Genomic DNA, 21,644 nt, shown 5'->3' on the forward strand with positions numbered 1-21,644 from the left:
TTATCTTTTTTTTTCAATTAATTTTTATTCCAATTTTCAAAACCAAAACAATACAAAAAGAAAACAACACAAATCAATAACTAGTACAATACAAAAAGAAGAAATATATATATATATATAAAAAAGAAAAAATATTGACTTCCGATTTGTCATAGTTCAGCTATAAATCTATAATATATAACAAACCTATCTCTTAATAGATTATAAAATCACCTTCCTCCAGCGGTTATCTTAGTTGGTTTCAAATCTCATTATCATCATATCATTTTAATCTTCCACAAAAAGTCAAAGAGAAGTTTCCAATCCTTGAGATATATATCAATCAATTTTTTTGCTAAATAAACATATCAATTAATCCAACTCTTCAAATCTACTAAGTCCAGTAATTTTAAATCGCTCTTCTGTCATTATCCATATTAGGTCCATCTTCCATCTTCCATCTTTACGCACCCAAAAATCTTGCTGTCATAGTCATATAATAAAAGTCTGATAGGAATTTCCTCCATCACAGATATTTTCTTGCCATCAAATCGAAACGTATCACTGAAGTATTGTTGCAAAGCCGCATCTCTGTTCCTCTTTTCCACATGATACACTAGTACATCTCTTGAAGGTTTTTCCATTGACACAAAACAGGGATTAATTCTGTTAACTTTCTCCATTTCAAGTTCCATCAAATCCTTCCAGTCCAGGAATTTTTTTGAACCGATAATAGCTTTATCTCCAATCTCTTCAATTCCTTCAGGGACAGCGCTGAATTCCAAACTATAATATTTGTCTCCAGGATCCATCACAGCCAGGAAATCCAAATCTTTTTTCATGTCCATAATTAAGCCAATCTCCATAATTTGAACCTTGCCTTTAATTTCTCTTTCATCCTTTTTTTGTTTTCCAGATCTATCTTTATTCTCCTTTCTCATAGAATCCTGAGTTTCTTTCAGCTCCTGTCTCATTTCGTGAAATTCAATTCTCCACGCTTGTCTATTATTTCTCAGTTCTTGTTTTATTGAGTTAATCCCATTCATTATTTTCTGAAACATGTCTAGAGATAAAGTCCCTTCTTGTGCATCCATGATCTTCTTAATTGTCATTCTTAAAGCCAAAGGAACAAAACTCCTTCAATTTTCAATGTCCCAAACAAAGAGCAGCTTATTTCTTTAACCAGTTACAAAGGAGTTAATCTTTCCAACCAACTGACGTCACACACTAGACAGCCCTTATCTCTTATCTGCCCGGAAGTGTAAGAACGGCTTTAGTTCACAGAGTCCAAATAACTAGTAGCAGAGAGAATGAGCAGATTCGTCAAAAAAAAAAGTAGATCAGGAAAAATAGTCCCAGCCATATATTACACAAAAGCCTTATAAATCAAAAAGATTTCTTATCTCTTCCAATCAGAAATCTCTCGTCCGTTGTAATCTTTAGAATGCTATTTTCCATGTCAGCTTTTTGCAATAAAAAGAGATAAGCTATTTATATTTTCTTCCCCCTTAGTTCCGTGAATAAAAAAAAGGAAAGTCTTACCTCACCTAGGTTATCTCAATTGCTGTTACTTTGACAAATCTCTTTAGCTGTATAGATAAGAAAATGATGAATGTAGACAGGAGGATGTTTGCCTGTTAATCCGTATAAAAAAAAACGGGTCACTTATCCAGCTGAGCTAGCATAAAAATCCTCGCTCTGTCTGAGCTGCTGGAAGACAGACAATTCTGACGAATTCCAGACTCCAACAATCAAAGCAAAGCTGTGTGGGAAATCTCACGTTTCTTCCTTATCCGGAAGAAATTATTCCCAGTCAGAAAAGAGCCTTCTGACTGAATTTAAACTGGATAAGTTTCATCCAAGACGGAGCTCGTCTCAGAGGCTGCACAGGCGTAGGGATCCTCCTGGGAAGTCATTATCGTTATTGTTATCATCCTGGCCTTCACTGTGGGGTCCCAGGGCGGATTACACCAGTTTAAAATAAATCATTAAAAACAATTGAAAACAACTTATTTATTTATTTATTAAATTTATATCCCGCCCTTCCTCCCAGTAGGAGCCCAGGCCAGCAAACAAAAACACTAAAAACACTCTAAAACATCATAAAAACAGACTTTAAAATATATTAAAACACCTTTAAAAATATGTTAAAATAAAACATTTTTTAAAACATTAAAAAACAAAAGCTTTGAAAAGCTTTAAAAAGCCATTCCAGCACAGATGCAGACTGGGATTATACAGCCACAAGAGTTTATGTATAAGTTCTCTACTTAAAAGGCTTGTTGAAAGAGGAGGGTCTTCAGTAGGCACCGAAGAGATAACAGAGATGGTGCCTGTCTAATATTTAAGGGCAGGAAATTCCAAAGGGTAGGTGATTCCAAAATCACATCACAAAAATAGGATGGGTCCTAAAACATCTCAGGTGTCAAAGGCCAGGTTAAAGAGGTGGGTCTTTAAAATATTTTAAGAAGGCTAGGCATCATGGACATTTAAATGGAATGGCCAGTGTGCTGATGATGAGTGATTAAAGGAAGGGATGCGAGTGTTGTCCTCTCATTTCCCACTGCCCTGTAGAGGTGGTCCATAGCTCAGCAGTGGGGCATCTGCTTTGCATGCAGAAGGCCCCAATTTCAACCCTTTGCACCTCCAGGTAGGGCAAGTAAAAATTCCTGCCTGAAACCCTGGAGAACCAGACAGTGAAAATCGTATTGGTCTAGATGGCTTGACTCAATTTGAAGCAGCTTTCTATGTAAAAATCATGTGTGCAGACTGTGCATCAAAGTCATGAGATGAGCTACAAATGTAAAAAAAAAATCTTCAAAAAGTGGAAGAAATTGAGACAGAGGGTCACTAAAGATGCTGTTTACTCAGGATGCCCTTTGGTCTAGGCTCAGCTCCAAATGCCTTTGCCTAACTCCGTTCTCAACTTCAGGAACTGGGTTCATGGTTGCCAACATTTGAACCAGCCCCTACAGTGGTTTAAAAAATACTGTAGACATTAAGCCTCTGTGTGTTGAGGGTTAGCAAGACCGGTCTGTTAGGTATGTGATGGAGGAGGCAAGGCCAGCAACCAGAATCCTATTTTCACACCCCTCATGTGATGAAGAATGTGGAGGCAGAGAGGAGGAGATGCCCAAAGAGGGCTAATCAGAACATAGGAAGCTCCCTCATACTGAGTCAGACCTTTGGTCTATCTAACTCAGTATTGTCTATACTGACTGGCAGAAGCTGTCTGGGATTTCACACAAGGTTGTCTCCAGTCCCAACCCTACCTGGAGATGCTGGGAGTTGAAAATGGAGCCTTTTGCATGCAAAACAGATGCTCTGCAACTGAGCTATGGCCCTTCCCCTCATGTTCATTCCATGAAAAGCTCCACCTGTTGGTTTCTGTGCATCACACCTCTGTTAAAGGCAAGAAAGTCAAGCTCATTTCTGACAAGAAGTTGGCCTTAGTTAGGATCCACCTGACAGCGCTCTGGACCCAGAAAGGAGGCCTTTACACAATTCAGTAAGCAACCAGACTGAACAAATTATGTGTTTGTGTGTGTGAGTGTGTATATGTGAGTGACACTCATGAACTCCAGGTTCCTGTGTACCAGGCCTAAGTAGCAGCAGGAAAGCAACATTTTAACAATTCAGCAAATTTGTCCATTTCAATTTCTCCAATCTTAAATTTCATTCTCCATGTTAGCACATCAGTTTGCAATTAAAAAAAAAATCTTCATGAAAATTCATCTGCATTTTAGGGCAAATTTCCCTTAATATACTCATTTTGTATGCAATTTCCCTAAAATACACACTTTGTTTTGCAAAACTCCCCTATTATAATACATTCTTGTATGTTATTTCCATTGCAATGTGCATTTCAACGCACACTGTACACTAATATATGCATTTTTGGCTGGAGAACTGCACTGCAAAATTCGGAGAAGTGTGAATTTTGAAGGATGGCTACATTTGGGAGGTGCAAATTAGGTAGGTTTTGCTTTAAATGCAAACTGAATTGAACTGCTCCCCCATCCCTAATTTCATCCAAGGTGCAAACATGCTCATAGCCTTGTTGCCAACCTCTTATCTCATTCATGTGGTGGTTTAACAGCCACACTGAGCCCTGAGGAGTAATTTTAATTGGGATGGGCACAAATGACATAAGAGCTTCCCTTCCATCTTGGCAACAGCCAAACTTCTTGAAGTGTTATCAAATCCCTTTATTTTTCTTCTGCAAATGAACTAAATAATCTGAAAGGTTAATGGTTGGAAAATTAGATTATTGTTAGAAGCACAAAGCATTCATTTAAGCAGAGCAACTGGGTAGAAGGCATATTGGTTGAGTGCCCCTTCTTCCTAGCCTGTCAACATCATCAGCTTTGGGGCTGATTTGGAAGCAAAGGATAAAAATGCATAAAAAGTGAGCTGGGCCTGGAGATGCTGCAGGTAAATAGATGCAGTGCTGGAAATTTACAGTCTCTTGCAAATCCAGTTCACACGTCGCTTTTTAAACTTTGGTGCCCAAAGAAATGATGTTAATGATTGTATTTATTTTAAAACATTTGTCACTGCGCCCTTGTGCTCTAACAAAAAGCACCCAAGGTGCAATGTGTGTAATTTTATGCATATTTACTTCAAAGTAAGCCCCACAATGGGGCTTACTCCCAGGCAATTGTATACAGGATGCAGTGTTTAAAAATTGGTACATCAGAGACCCGATGGTCAATATCAGGAAACAATAGTTCAAACTGTGACAGACTCTGTAAGAGGGATGGGAAACCTGTGTCCCACCAGATGTCACTGAACTCAGATTCATTGCAGGAAACCTGCCCCTTTAAATGCAAATATGCCATTTCCAGCTGATGACGACACCCATGTATTTTGCCATGTAAAGTGAAAGCATGACTTACCCCTTAAGTCATTTCAGAGATTCTGCAGATTTAAGGACTGACAGTCATTGAAATTTAATAAATAGCAATACTACTTCTCAGTAGCAGTTCCACATTTGCAGAATGCCCTCCCTGGTGAGATGCATCTGTCTCCCTCATTATTAACATTCAGGACACATGTAAAAACATTCCTGTTCACCCAGGCATTAGATCGGTGAAAGATACTGTTCCCAGCAACCTTGCATTTATTGGCTGTGAAGATGGGTGACTGTTTTTAAATGATTTTAGATGTTCTTCTTAATGTGTTTTTTTTACTGTATTATTGTGTTGTTTTGGTGCTTCATTCCTTTGGGAGGAAGGGAAGAATTATTATTATTATTATTATTATTATTATTAATAATAATAATAATAATAATAATAATAATAATAATAATAATAATTCACAGTCACTGGCAAAGGGCTTCTTTATGTTGCCCCCACATCCGAATAGAAGATTCATGAGACAGAACTTGGATTAAATTATATTTATTTAAATATAGCATAAGGAAGAATTATGTAAAACCAAAATTAACCAAATCAGAAACTACAAGCAGGTGAGGATCCCACTAATTCTGGTAGGGAACCATCCCTCCCGACTCCTGGGCATGTAATATAGCAAATAGCACTGACTCCCCAGCCAAGGATGTGGAATAATTCCCTCCCTCCTTGCTAGGTGAGCGTTGGATGTGGATACTTCATGCGCACTGTGGCCCCGCTGTATTCATGTTCATCCTGATGCGCCTGACAGTCCACAAGGAGCACCCCCCCAGTTCTCCCCCCCCAAGACCTGAGGGCCTGGGAGGTCCCTGAAGGGTGCACTTACCCAATAATGCCTCAGTATACCCCAAGTTCCTTACCTGCCTGTGACATAATGCCATAACTGGCAAGCGACCACACCACTCCCTGAAGCAAAACGAATTAAACCCAGCAGTACAAAGTAGGCAAACCGAGACAGGCCCCAACAAGGAGGCCCAACCAAAAAATTCCTACTTGGCCTCTTGATAGATGACCCGTATAACCCACACTGAATAGAGGGAGGGAGGGAGGGAGGGTGGGTGCAAGAAGACATGAGGAGGAGGCTAGAGAGGTGGAGCAAACCCCTTTTAAACTCTGCTCAAGCCTCCTCCTATAGGCTGTGGGGCATCCTATGCCCCTCCCTTACCCCTCCCTATCGGGATCATCCTTCCTGAGTCACCTTTCCAACAGGTAGGACAAGCCCACCCCCACTAAACAGCAGGAACGTTATTCTCTCAGTTTCTCATTTTATTTCAGACTTCAGTTCTCCTTATTTCTACATGAATTTGTGATTAAAAAAAACATGCTTATGAACCTTCATCGACGTTTTGGTGCATTTTTAAATACAATTTTGCCTAGTATACATATTTGCGTAAATCAATTTTCCCTAATAAAATGCATTTTATGCAGAGCTTGGAAGATTTACTTTTTTAAACTACAACTCCCATCAACCCCAGCCAGCATGGCCACTGGATTGGGCTGATGGGAGTTGTAGTTCAAAAAAGAGTAACTTTTCCAAGCTCTGATGTTATGTTATTTTTGCTTATATATGCAGTTTTATGCACACTTTACCCTAGTATGCACATTTTTGCAAACATTACTTGGCAGATTCCCCCGTCTCTACTCCTGAATGACTCCACAGATCAGTGGGGCTCCAGTAGCACACAGTCCTTGCTTGCTGTGAGGCTCAGGCTGAATAATAATAATAATAATAATAGTAATAATAATACATTTATATTCTGCTCTTCCTGATGATAAAGCACTAAAAAATCTTAAAAACAAAACATTAAAAAATCTTCCAGTACAGATGCAGACTGGGATAAGGGATCTACTTAAAAGATTTGTTGAAAGAGAAAGTTGCTGAATTACCTTGAATGTTTTATTATTGTTATTTGTTGAATTTTTATCCTGCCCCTCCTACCAAAGGCGTCCATGACAGAAAACCAGAAAACCATGAAAGTGGTACAATTTTAATTTAAAAGAAACAAACCAAGTATCCTAATAGTTTCAAAGTTGTCAGAAACAATGTATTTCATTGAACAGGAATGTCTTAAAACCCACCTAAATGTTAATAATGAGAAGGGCACTTATACCTCACCAAGGATGGCATTCCAGAAGTAAGGGACCACTACCAAGAAGGCCCTGTCACAGGTCAGCACCAGCATAAAGGCCCAGTTAAGTTGGAACTTCTGCATGCACATTATGGACAGCAACCCACTGGAGACGGGCTAACACCACTACTCACATGGGACGTACGTCCTGGTCTGCAGTTTTGCAGGAAACAGAACCCTTTCAGTGGCTCCATCGTCCTCTGACTTATCCAGCCAACGGCCACAAGGGAACTTCAGGCAGAGCCCCAAGCAAGGAGCATCCACTTCTACCCACTCCATGAACCACCCTGAAGAATTACCTGCCGAGAAACAGGAGGCTCTTTGCGCTTTCCATCAGCACTCTGAGTTGACTTTTCACATGGCAATCCACAACCCAATTACACCAGAGTAATTCCATCAAAACATGCAGGGCTGCTCCACAATATGTAGCTGGACCAGTGGAGTCTCTATAATTTGCAGGTTTACAGTGCAATCTAAACCCAAGATCCATGAAGATGAGAGAGTGCGGAATTGGCAAATCTTACAGCAGCATAACTTCCTCATCCGGGCTCAGCTGGGACTATGCCGACGTAAGTCCCTCAACCTGGCTGAGCCAGGACTATTCTATAACAAACCTCTTTCAGCTCAGTCACATGACCTGACAACCTGGTGGAACTGATATCAGCAAAAAATGTGGGGTAAATTAGACTCTATTTTAAAAGCTTGCTGTCGTTCTGCCAGGCTCGGGCCAGCTCAGCCAGCAGCAGCCTGGCTCTTGAACAGCGTTTGGAATAGGGGTTGCTTAAATCCAGTTTAACTTAAGCCGGCATAAATTCCACCTATACTTAGGACTGCTCTTGGGGGGGGGGCTTGAGGGGGCGAGGTTGGGAGGCTTGTTTGCATCTAGGTGAATGTCCAGACTCCAAAAATGGAACTGAGCAAGCTGCACTTCCTCTGACATCTTGCAAAAGATCTTCTACACATGCATCCCAGTATGAATTGGATCCTTTCTGCCAGACATGGCCACAGCTGCAGGAAGCAGCGCAAAGGGGAAGAGTGACAGAGAAGGTCCAATCTGTGCGGTGTATATGTGTGCTGTGAGCTCTTCCAATTAAAGGAAGGGGCTGCAGCTCAGTGGGAGAGCACCTGCTTCATATCCAAAAAGGACCTCGCTCAGTCCCAAGCATCTTCAGGTAGGGTTGGGAAAGACCTCTGCCAGGGACTTTGGGGAGCAGTTGCCAATCAGTGTAGACCATGACGTAGCTAGCCTTTTTGGTCTGAAGGCCACCCTTGGTCAATCCTCCAGGGGCTGTGGCTGCAAGCAGGTGTAGCCATCCGTCTCATGCACTCGCTCACATATGTATGCACACAAGCACACAACACCTGTTCCTCAGCTGGTCCATGCAGATCAGCTGAGGATGGGAGGTACAAAATTATCAATCAGATGACCTGGGGGTACAATTTGCATTCCTACCTGGGCATTGGTTCCATTGTCGTACCACTCTAATAGGACGTTTTTCCTGATGTTCAATTTCTTTGCATGCCTGGTGATTCCTTTGGGAACATGAAGGGGTCCAGAACAGTGTTCTTCAACTTTGGGTCCCTAGCTGTTGTTGTACTCCAACTCCCAGAATCCCTTGATCAGTGGCTAAACTGGCTGGGGATTATGGGAGTTGTAGTCCAAGAACATCTGGGGACCCAAGGCTGAAGACCAGTGGTCTAGAGTGGAGGCCAACTCCTAATCAGTACTTTATTGGTTAAAAAGAAGAAGAGCTGCTAGTACTCTGACAAATGTGCCATGAACGCACAAAATGGTTACAAAGGGCAGGAAAAAGAGAGGTGCCAGTACTCCTTACTAGTGAGCACCATCACAAAAAAGCACTGCTCCTAAGTAATTCAAATCAGAGATGAGAGAGAGAGATGCTGCAACAGACAGTGAATCATTCACTTTTGAAAAAAATATTGTGCTATTTGAAAAGTGAGAAATTAACAAGAGGCAAAGGCTTCTTCCCCTCCTCCTCTCTGCTCTGAGACAGAGGCCTTGTTCTCACAGAGATGGAAAATCGGTACCTGAGCTGCACCACTTTAGATTGCAGGAAGGGGCTTCCATAACTGAAGGCTCCACCTTACAAAATGAATAAATACATAGTTGCCCATAGAAAACCAGTTGTCAGGTAGGAAGGCTAGAATCCTTCTCTCTGACGTGCTAGTTTTTCCTGTATATTCTGTCATGTGACCCCCCACCTGCAGTCTAAACATGGTACAGCCCAGCCATGCATTTACCACATCGGTGAGATCTAGGTTGGAATCTGGAAGTCATTGCTGATTGGTTCAGATCAGTAGTGCCCTGGCAAATTCAGAAATGCAGGGCCTCTTCCTGATAGTCACAGCCATCACCACTCCTTTTTTGGTGCTGGGTTGAGAATGAGATCCTTGTTAATGCCTTCTCCCACAACAACAGACATCCCTAGCAGTCATTAAGCATCAACGGGACAGTGTTAGCAACTGAGAAGAGTCTTCTCAGTGGCTGACTCACCTCCTTTCAGTCCGATTGGCTCCAAACAGCAGGAAAGGACAAGAAAGCATGTTAGAAGACTCTTCTTAGTGACTAACACACTCCTCTTTCATACTAATTGGCTCATAGGATGCTGGAGACATAGGGTCCGTGCTGGGACCCTTCTCCTGATAAAATAAGGGGTCTAAGACCCCCTGAGACCCCAGACGACTACACCCCTGGTTCAGAGTCATCACACTCCACTAGCCAATCTACATTCTGAAAGAAAGATGAGGCAGAGCTACCTATTCAGTCAACATCTCATCTCTTGGGACTTTTCTTGTGTGTATGTAGGTTAGGAGAACAGCTCTGGGTTGAAGATCTCAGTGCAAATTGGGGAAGATGATGTTCCACTGAGTTTATGGTTGGGAGCAGTTCTCCCATGAACAGCTGGAGGTTGGGACAGGTGGCTATTCTGGTAGCAGCTCAAGTTCCAAGCTGGCTTGTGTCATCATTTTACTGGGTAACACTGCTCTATCATTTATTTATTACATGTATTGGTTGCTTACCACCAAAATGTCTCAAAGTGACTTAACAATGATAAAAGCATGCATGACACAAGATTTAAAACACATCATGAAGGTAAGAGAACATTGATTAAAAGCACTCAAGGTGCAATTGCATAAAAATGACAAATCTTAGCCCACGCTACCAATAGGTGAATGGCACCACCCTAGAGCTTTTAATTCTGAATACATCAGTAGGTGGGTGAAACATGTACAAAACTAAACTTACCTATTTATACTTCCAGACCAACATACCTGTATTATCATGGCCAATCTTTATTTTCTTTATGTCTCCAAGATCCACGCATTCCACCGTGAACACATCTAACTTTCCTCGCTCAAACTTGTTCTTGTTCGTCTTGGAAGCCTTCAAGTAGATGGTCCCTGTTTTGTTTTAACCATAGACCCTCATTGTTTACAGGAGAGGAAAATAGAGCTGGCATCAACGGTCAATGCATCTGGGCATCTCCCAAGGCCATGGCCTGTTTGGGTCCTATTGAGGGCACCACCGTCTTTGTGGATGCCATGAGAGACCTGGAGAAGCTAGAGGTAATTTGTGCTACCTCAGCTTGCTGGGCCCCATCCAAAATAAGCTTATGGGTTGTCTCCGATATTTGTCATGCTTGGAGTAGATCCATCAGGATTGATGGGCATGACTAACTGAAGTCCATTAACTTCAGTGGGTCTACTGAGGAAAACAACCTTAAGGATTCTGAAGAGAAGTATAATTTGCCACGTGTTTCAGCTGAACTCTCTCCTCACCCTTGGGGCCATCTGTCACCAATTGCCCCGTGAGAAGGATCCTGATGACTTGCTATATGTTAAATTGCTTATTGAGGTATGTGTCTAGATGTATTTTGATGTAAGTTGTCTTGGAAGGATTTGCATCCTGAAAGACAGGATATAATTGGAATAAATATATAATATGAAGATGAGACAATTTTCATCCAGTTATTTCACCGGCACTTATTCTGGCCCCAGACACAACAGTATAGAGCGGATAAAAATGATAAAAAGAAGAAGAAATATTTAGAAGGCAGCCCTCAGGCCACCACATAAAAGTAAATAATGCCTTTTTGAAAAATATCCACAGAAATGGGATACTTAAAAATGAAATTTGCAAAAGTGGTGCGAACAAGAATTCAACTGATCTGCCTGTTCCTTCTTCATTTACAGTGTATTTGATACGCTTTCAGAATACAAACCACCCTGCACTTCATACTGAGTACTGGAACCGCCAAAAGTAATCTCAGGGTGCTCTGGGAGAACATACACACAGACACACAAATGCCTGGAGACACAACAGCCCAAATGGTCTGAAAATACAGTTTATCTAACCATGACAAGAGAGAAAAATCTGATCTGATTCAGCTGTCCTAATAAGCAAACATGAGACGATACCATGAGATGATGAAAAGGCATTTCCTGAAAGAATGGGGGGAAACTGCCATGCCAGTTCTCTTGAGTGACAGTAGCCAATTATATGAATGGCCAAAATCACACGGTCTCCCTCTGGGGCTGAGCTTGGCTCCTACCTGTGTCATCTTTGGTTCCATAAAGGATGATGAAGACATTGGCATCTGTCCCAGCATGTTTCTTGTCCCCAGTTTTCACTGACACAGTAAATGTCGTTGATTTAGCTGTCAAAAAAGAAGAATCTCCATTGGGAAGGGTGGCTTCTGTGCTATGATGAATTTCATTTCCTCTCTTATTCCATCACATGTGGGGCTATTTCATGAAGTATGGGAGGGGATTATGGAATCAGCGGAAATGTATGGAGTGAGTGACATAGGCATTCATTATGGTTGATCTAAAACCCACAGAAGAGTAATGCCTTTATTACGTGGATGGGGAATCTTTTTCAACCTAAGGACCACATTCCCTTTTGGACAACCTTCTGGAGGCCTCATGTCAGTGGTGGGTGGGGCCAGAGGCAAACACAGGCAGAGCAATGAATATGAAATTTAAATTTTGTACAGTAGCCTGGTTTCTTCATATTCACACATCCTTCATATTAATATATTCTCTATCCAGGCAAGCAATAAGCATTATCAGAGTTCAAGGACCTATTCTGGCCAGGGACACTTAAGGAGGGGTGTGAACTGGAAGGCTGTGCAACCTGGGTAGAGTCCCAAGGGCCAGATAGAGAGGTCTGGAGGGCTGCATTTGTTCCCCAGGCCTGAAGTTTCCCATCCTTGCTTTATGACTGCCAATGAAAGTGCCACAGAATAAGTAAGCTTTCATGTTCTTCAGAAAGTTTCCCCTCCCCCTATAAAAATCCTCATAAAAATTTGTCAGTATTTTAGTGTGAATTTCTAACACATTTTTTGGTATGCTGTTTTGACAACTCTACACATTTTTGCAAGCTATAAATATATAGTGCATTTTGTATGCTATTTTCACTAATATATGCATTTAAACACACACTTTATCCTAATAGATTTCATTTTTCTACAGATCACTTGGCTAGAGAGCTGCATTGCAAAATTTTGGAAAAGTGTCATTTTCGAAGGATGGCTGTGTTTCAGAGCATCTATTATTCCAGAGAGCGCAAATTAGGTAAATTCACCTTGAAATGTGAACTGAATCGAATTTCTGCCCCATCCGTAATAGGGATTTGGTCCCATGAAGCCAATGGATCTTTTGAGGCTTGGGAAAGTTCAAGAAAGAATATTTGTGGCTGGGGCGGCTATTTCAGATGCCAAGGAAGGCGAAGCCAGAGGGCTCAGAACTAGAAACAAAGAGAACACTAAAAGGAGGAGATAAAGGAACTCAGGCGTGTGTTAATCCCTTTCTCTTCATTCTAAGACTGATGTGAACCCAGCAATTTTGTCAGCAAACCTGATCCTCACTGGTACTGCATTCAAGGCATAAATCATTTCTTTATTTATTATTTGATTTCTATCCCGCCTGTTGTCCCAGCAGGAGCCCAGGGCAGCATATCATTGCCACAGGAATGTGATGGCTGCCATCGCAGTTTAAAGCAGTTTAATCCTTTATTTTATTTTTAAAAAGAGCAAGAACAGATGCCTGTGGAAAAAGCAGCACTGGCAAACAGAATCTCCCTCGTTTAATAGCTGCTCACCATTATGGGCTGCATTTCATTGTTCCTAAAGGTGACTGTAGAAGGCCAAGACCCAAAGCCCAGTAAGGGATGATAGTGGTAGATTTGTGGGAGTTGAAATTACCATACAGGGTACAAAAATTTTGATAGTGGGCATTTATGCTCCCAATGAAGATAAAACAAGGTTTTATACTGGACTTATGGAAAAATTATCAGAGTTTGTATATGATCATTGGTGTGTCATGGGTGATTGAAATGGGGTAATTTCACCAAAACTGGATAGACTTTCTGAGAAAAATATTAAAGAGACACAGGGCAAATTGCCGAAGATTTGTTTTGAATTGATGGAAAATTTGGAATTGGTGGACGCTTGGAGACATATAAATAATAATGCAAAGGAATTTACCTATTTTTCAGAAAGGCATAAAACATTTTCGAGGATTGATATGATTTGGATGTCTAAAAGTTTAGTGAAAGATATTTTCAAGATGGATGTACTACCAAAAACTTTTTCGGATCACAATCCAGTGATACTGACTTTAAAAAAAAAAAATCTTGGATTTAGATGGAGACTAAATGAATCTTTATTACAGAATGATAAAATAGTGCAGGAATGTAAGAAGAAATTAAAAGAGTTTTTTGAACACAATTTATATAAAGGAACAGATGAAAATATTGTTTGGGATACAAGTAAAGCATTTATGAGGGGATATTTTTGAATCAATACCAGCCCGTTGGGTCAAAGGAATGCTTTTGAACTGGAACCAGCCAACAAATCCCATCCCTAGTTTATAAACAGTCAAACTTCTGACTACCAGACTCCACGGACACATAAAGCGATATTATGTCGTCATAATGAGGGGATATTTCTAAGAAACTTGGGTGAATCACACTTTTTTTTTGCATAAAGTTAAGGAAGAAGGGAGCAATACAAAGAACTTGTTTTACTTTTTTTTATATGACAAAAAGCTGGCTTAAATTTGGAATTATAAAGATCAAAACGAATAAGAGGCAACCTATTGGACAAGATAATTTGATTATTTGAAGGAAATATATCTGAGACTATTTTTTATTCCTTTCTATTTCGGATTATGTTTTTTTTTTAACGAATCTGCTGTTCGTGTATGTCATTAACTGCTGGACGCTGAGAACTGGATTTGTTTTACATTCTTGAACGTGCCGGAGATAAGAACTGTGTTGGCTAAGATCATACTAACAAGCCTGATTATATTAACTCTTTTGTTGTTGAGGAAAAGTAAGAAACAGCTTGCCACTAAGTTTGGGAACATTGGTTAATAATAGAAAAAGTTTTACCTTTTTGAAATGACAACCAGGAAAACAGCCAAAGTTTTAGAGCAAAGAGTTTCAACTGATACACAGGAAGGAATAGACATGTTTCAGAAAATTATGGAGGGGTTTAATGACTTTAAACAAGAGATGAAACAAGAGATGAAACAGGACAGACAACAATTTAAAGATGAATTTTACAATATGAAAAAGGATTATAAAGATTTACAAGATCATATCAAAACAGAAGTGGGTGAGATTAAAATAATATTGGGCAATTAACACAGGAAGTAAAAAATGTTAAAGATAAGGTGCAAACCTTAGAGAATAGAATTGATAGTGTAAATGTGGAATTAGAAAAAAATTTGGACTATTTTGCTGTTATGGAACTTAGAGATAAAGAATATTGTTTGAGATTCCGTGCAATTCCTGAGGAAACAGGTGGAGATATCAGAGAGAAAATTGTTACTGTCTTAGCAAAATCCTTGGAAATGAATGAAGACCGGATGGAATTTGAAATAGATACAGTTTACAGAATTAATTCCAGATATGCAACAATGAAAAAAATCCCAAGAGATGTACTTGTTAATTTCTTTAAAAAAAAGACTAGAAATATGGTATTGCAATATCATTTCAACAATGGTTTCAAAATTGACGGTAAAGAAATACTGGTGATGAAGGAAATTCCTATTAGACTTTACGAAAGAGAAAAGAATATGCTTTCTTCACAGAAAAACTTAAACAATGTAAAATTCAATTTAGATGGGATGTTCCAGAGGGAGTGATTTTTATATTCAGACAACAGAAGTATCGATTAAATACTGTTCAAAAAGCAAGGGATTTCTTGAGAAAAGCTTCAAAAGATATGGAAGAAGATAAACTCAAAGACATGGATACAATTCCTGGGAAACAAAGTCAACAGAAACAGGTAGAAGAAGAAAAGGATGATGATGAATCAAAGGGAGCAACAGGTACAGACTTTTCCAAAATACATGCTTAAAAATGGATTACAAATATTTGACTTGGAATATAAATGGAGCTAATTCGGCGCAGAAGAGAAAGAAAGTATTTCATTATTTGAAAAAAATAAAATTGGATATAATTTGTTTACAAGAAACTCATATTAAGAAGAAAGACTCCAAATATTTAATCTGTAAAAATTTGGGTGAAGAATTTATTTCAGCAGGATCAAAAAAAAAAAATGGTGTGGTCCTTTATATTAATTCACAATTGTCTCCTAAATTTAATTTATCGACATTTCATTTCAAAAATTTCCTTTCAAAAATTGATATTTCCTTTAGAAATATCAATATCAGTATTAATATTTTTTCTAAGCTAAAAGCAGTGGCTTGCAGACAAAGAATGAACTCGAATCAATACCAGCCTGTTAGGTCAAAGGAATGCTTTTGAACTGGAACCAGCCAACAAATCCGATCCCTAGTTTATAAACAGTCAAACTTCTGACTACCAGACTCCACGGACACATAAAGCGATATGATGTCGTCATAATCTTCATTACCAGAGCTGGCCCCAGACATGCCGGGGCCCTTGGGCACGAGCTTGCCCCAGTGCGCGCACACACGCCTACCTGTCTCTTGATGGGAGGGAGCTTCTTCCACCCACTCGTTCACTGGCTCCGTCTCTCCTGTCTTTTGCAGCTGTGCGGGCTGTTACGCGTGCACATTGCTGCCATCAACCAAGATGGTGGCAGAGGCTTCAGCCCCTTAGGGAAACCTCGGCCGCCATCTTGGTTAATGGCAGTTCTGCATGTGCAGCCCACACAGCTGCAAAAGACAGGAGAGATGGGTAGGTGGAGCCAGTGAACGGGTGGTGGAAGAAGCTCCCTCCCTGCGATCCGCAGCAGCTACTTTGCTGCGGATCATGGAAAAGGAGTGCTACTCCTCCCCCATCCTATCAAGAGCCCCTTCACGAGCCTCTATGGCTCCAGGGGCCCTCAGCCAGGGCCCAATCTGGCCGCCCTTTGGGACCGTCCCTGTTCATCACCCTGTGCTTCTGAGCAACCATTTCAAAATGCAACAGGCTGAGCTTGAGAGCATAGTCAATGAATGCATAGGATGTGTTGGGACTGAATCTGCTGGTCTGATTCTCAACTTATGCAATGTAATCTCATCTTCTGCACAACCTCTCTTTGGCTGTGTGATCTGTACTCTGAATTTGACAGGATACCGATTGTACAGATAGATCCTAGATTCAGAAGAATCAGATAGAAGAATGCAGAGAGGTTGGGATGGGGCGACAAGGCATTATCCTGACCCCCTCACTCACAATCATTCATTAACCCTGGATAGGGGGCTAGAGTTTTGAAGTGGATAGTGAAATTTGTGGAGTTCCTGTTTTTAGAAAATGAGGCACAGTAACATATAAAACCATTTTCAGTTTTGCCATTCATGTAGCGCTCATGGGTGGACATGGGGCCCTCTCCATGTTGTACTCAATAGAATATATTGTTGGGAGGGTGCGCGCAACAGTTTCTCTGGTTTGCAAATGTGACCAAGAAAGGTTGGCAACCTCCAATGTGGAGGGTACATACAATTACTCCACACCTATGGAACCCACTTCCTTCTTATGCACACACAACACTCATGATGAATAAAACACAGCAAGGTACATGAAAAAAGTCCCAGATTCAGTCTCCAGAATCTCCAGGTAGGGCTGTGAATGGCCCCTGCCTGAAAGCTGCTGCAGTCAGTGTAGACAATACTAAGCTAGATGGACCAACAATCTGACAATATAGGGCAGCTTCCCATGAGCCATCTGACTCTTCATTATTGGTAGGAATGTTGAAGAATTCCACTGGAAACAGACACAGGAATGGGAATTCCCGCAATTTGCATGTTCGTCCGAGGCCAGGAATGGATATGCAAACAAACACACGTGGTATTTGCTGTCATTGTTTTGTCTGCAAACATTACATAAATAATTACATTATTTGCTGCATCATTTTTGACATTTCTTTTCCAATGAAATTAATTACATAATGGATTACATTAGTTTCAGCCATAGGGGATAGTGTAACAAATAACATAGGTTTTAGTGGAAGCTGAACTGCAGCAGAACAGAAACAGTGCTGATTGTGGAGAACGCAGGATGGCATGGAAATTGCTGCCTTATGTCCCTCATGATAGGAATCTGCAGTTTTCCACATTGTTACTCAGTCCGTATTGAGGAGGTTCCAAGTCCCCAATAAACATGCCATGGGAGCCACTTTTCCATAGCCACATTTAAAGGCCCACAACCCTTGGGGGCAGAATAATTGTACAGGCCCTTGGCATGAAACTGTCTCTCTCTCACACACACACACCAATGCCAGCAGCAATGGGCCTTCCTTATGATTAGTGCTATTAAAATGTCTTTGTTTCATCCTCAGCCTTAGTGACATAGAAGGTAATGTAAAAAGCCAGACTACAAACCTTTCTGTTCCAAGCCAAGTGTTGCAAGGGATCCGGCGTTATCTGAATCCTTCTTTACAAAGGCTTCAGCCACTGGGACCAGCTCTCTGGCAATCTGACCATCATCTTCATCCACTGCCAACCACCTCTGGCATGGGAAATAATAACTGCAAAAAAAGCACCATTTAGCAGTCTTTTCTTGGCCACCTCCAGATGAAAAATCTATCTCTAAAGGCCAAACCAGGCAATGTGTCAGCTCCATATCTTAATCAATACACTGCAATACATTAGCACCGTTCTGTGCCCTCAAGTGCAGGTGTTTTTTCCCCCAACACAAATTGCTGGTGTGGAGGACTTGATCGAGATCAGAATCCAAGCATGGGAAATAGGGGTACTTCCCCCAGTATGGCCCTGATCCAAATCAGGGGCCCCATGTCTGCAATTTGCATGGGGGAAAAACAACCCTACCAATTCTCTTCCATGGATATCCCCCCCTTACTCAATTTGCAGGCAAGAGTTCAGATTGGGACCATTGGGGGAGCAAATGGTTAAAGCCTCTTTATTCCCCTTCATGCTAGGATCCATATCCCCACATGAGCAATTTGTGATTAACACCCACACATACCCTGCTCTTAAGGGTACAGATATAAAGCTAATGTATTGTCGAGTTTGACTCTTAAAAGGGAAGGTCAGTACAAACTGAGTTGAAGAGTACTCTTAACATTTGGCCAGAACGCATTCAACACAGTAAGAAAGTAGGCAAAGGAGCAAGCTCTGTAGCATAAGAAGAGTGTTGGGGTGGGAGTGGGGGTGTCAGGGAGAAAATGAAACCCCCTTTTGTTTTGGTCCTTTTCTCTACCCACCTCATCAATGACATATAGAAATTGAACCAAAATGGACCTAATGGCAGATGTGACCTTTGCCTACGACAGGATTATCTTAGATATCTAGATAATCTTAGCTATCCAGTCTTTAGTGTTGTTATTATCAACATTCTCAGAATAAATAATTTTTTACAATGCAGCATGTGAAAAGCCGTGATCAGAAGCTAGCTTGTTTACATAATCATTTTGAGAAAGTAATAATGAGAGGCAGACCAGTTTTAACCCCTCACTACCGAATGTGACCAGTTGGCACATATCAATGCCACATGCATTGCCTTTTCCACACCTCTTTTGGTCTTGGGTTGGCTGGGGAGGGAGGGGGAGGTGTGGAGAAATGGGACTTCTCAGGAGGATAGATTTTGCATAGAGATATCCCAAAACAAGCCAATACTGCAAATCTCCAGTAAGGGGGGGATCCTAAAACTATAATCCTATACTCACTTTCCTGGTAGTTAGTCCCACTGGGGCTTTGTAGAAATGTTAAGGGTTACACTCTAAAATATCCAAGGGTACCACTACCCATGCAATTAGAATTCCATTGTTAAAATGCACATTTAGGACATTTTGTGTAGTGGTTATCCTAAACATACCTTCTTGTCCTTTGAAAAAAAGCACTGTACCTTGCTTGGGTATTGTAACCCTTGGGCATTTTAGTCATATTAACAACTGAAAATGGTAACTGATTTATTTATTCATTTATTAGATTTATATCCTGCCCTTCCTCCCAACAGAAGTCCAGGGCGGCAAACAAAAACACTAAAAACACTCTAAAACATAATAAAACATAATTTAAAATATATTAAAACAAAACATCTTGAAAATGTTTAAACACCTTTAAAAACATGTTAAAACAAAACATCTTTTTTTAAAAAAAAAAAGCTTTAAAAACATCTTAAAAAGCAACTCCAACACAGACGCAGACTTGGATAAGGTCTCTACTTAAAAGGCTTGTTGAAAGAGGAAGGTCTTTGGTAGGTGCCGAAAAAATAACAGAGTTGGCGCCTGTCCAATATTCAAGGGGAGGGAATTCCAAAGGGTCAGTGCCACCTCAAATTGAATTTCAATGGCACTGTGAATTATCTGGCCAGCACTCTAAATGTTGCCTTAGTTGTGGGTGGTCATCTATCTGCTCACGTGGTTTCCTCTTTGGTGTCAATAATTTCTATCCTCTCTAGGAACCAAGCAGGATTGTTTCCAGTGTTGTCATGTCGGATTCGTAGCTTCTTAAGCTCTCCCATGTCAATGGCTTGGACAGTAAATATATCTACCTGCAAAACAGCGCAAGAGAATTACCCGTTGCCCGGTATGCTTCTAAAAGGATTTGTGCCTTGAGAATGGAATGTTTTCCCATTTTCAGTGTGTTTCATAGTGCAATCCTACACATATCTACTCAGTCCCATTGACATCAATAGGGATTACTCCAAAGTATAGATGGAAGGATCTGTCAATTTCAGTTCTGTCATTTTCTTATTTTTCTAATCTTGAATTCAGTTCTCCACCATTCTGCAGCAATTTGCAATTCTTTAAAATCCTCATGGAAATTCTCCAGCATTAATTGATTGATTGATTAAATTTATATCCCACCCTTCCTTTCAGAAGGAGCCCAGGTTGTATGCAGTTTTGACTAATGTACACATTTTGCAAGCAATTCTTATATAATGCATTTTATATGCTATTTTCACTAATATATTCATTTTAAGCACATTCCCCCTTAAAATATGCATTTTTGTAAACATTGGTTGGAGAACTGCATTGCAACATTCGGATAAGTGTGAATTTCAAAAGATGGCTAAGTTTCAGTTTTCATATTGTTTAGGGAAATATGAATTTGATAAATTTGGCTTTCAATGCAAACTGAATTGAATTGCTCCCCCATTCCTACTCCCAAGTAAGCAGGTATAGGACTGTCGCCCTACAGAACAATCCTATAATGTCTACTCATATGTATGTCTCATTGAGTTTCATGGGGTTTACTCCCAGCTAAGTAGATATAGGATTGCAGCCTTGCAGCACAATCCTATACATGTCTATCCAGAAGTAAGCCCCATTGAGTTCATTGGGGCTAATTCCCAGGTAAGTGGGTATAGGAGCCTAGGCCCCACTGAACTCAGGGGGACTTACTTCTGAGTAGATGTGTCCAGGATTGCACTGTTAATATATGTCACTTCTGCATTAGAGGTGAAACAAATGTGTTCCCCAAATTTTCAGCAAAGTTCTCCATGATTTTTTTATATTGAATATTCACCCCACAGTTGTTTATCTATTATTATTATTATTATTGAGTAGTAGTTGTAGTAGTAGTAGTTGCATTGTTGTGGTTTATATGAATCACTTCCCATGAGGCATCTTGAAGTGATTTACAATATAACAGTATATATAAAAAATTACATATATATAAACAGTTAAAATAATTGCATATATAGAAACATTATGTATGTGTGTGTACACACACGCACACACACACACACACACACACACAATCAGTTCCAATCAAAGACAGATACCAACTGGAATAAAGATTTGAGAAGGCTTGTTGAAAGAGGAACGCCTTTAGCAGGCACCAAAAAGACAATAGAAAAGGCGTGCAAATCTGTAGCAGCTACGTATCTGAAACATTACTCTGGGCCTTTGTCTGGTGATTTATAGCAATGGAAAAGGGCAGAGGGGCATGCCTGTCTCTTGGCTATTTTCAGAGCACTGGATTAGCTGGACATTTGGTCTATAGCCAGCCAAATAGCTTTTAGGTCCTTCTTACCTGGTTCTTCTCAAACTTGTTCAGGTGATCTGAGCGCTTCAGGTGGCGTTCCCCAGTATCTCCTCTTTCACCATAGATGCTCAAGTAGACATTAGCATCAGTTCCAGCTGCCCACACAATGCCAGTGATGACATGGACTTCATAGGTGTTTACTGGGGGAAGAAAGTCATAAAACTGGAATCAG

General features: G+C 40.5%; 1 protein-coding gene across 1 annotated transcript in view; it reads right to left on the bottom strand.

Moving 5' to 3' along the window:
* Nucleotides 1-21,644, bottom strand: part of LOXHD1 (lipoxygenase homology PLAT domains 1) — a 225,390-nt gene that overhangs the window by 91,748 nt on the left and 111,998 nt on the right. The window contains exons 20-25 of the mRNA XM_061636319.1: nt 21,461-21,612; nt 19,840-19,973; nt 17,843-17,988; nt 11,596-11,700; nt 10,316-10,444; nt 7,156-7,320 (exon numbers count right to left, since the gene is read on the bottom strand). Coding sequence (XP_061492303.1) covers nt 7,156-7,320; nt 10,316-10,444; nt 11,596-11,700; nt 17,843-17,988; nt 19,840-19,973; nt 21,461-21,612 — 831 coding nt within the window. The remainder of the gene's footprint in view (nt 1-7,155; nt 7,321-10,315; nt 10,445-11,595; nt 11,701-17,842; nt 17,989-19,839; nt 19,974-21,460; nt 21,613-21,644) is intronic.

This window comes from Rhineura floridana, chromosome 1, assembly GCF_030035675.1.
Source record: "Rhineura floridana isolate rRhiFlo1 chromosome 1, rRhiFlo1.hap2, whole genome shotgun sequence".
Taxonomy (NCBI): Eukaryota; Metazoa; Chordata; class Lepidosauria; order Squamata; family Rhineuridae; genus Rhineura; species Rhineura floridana.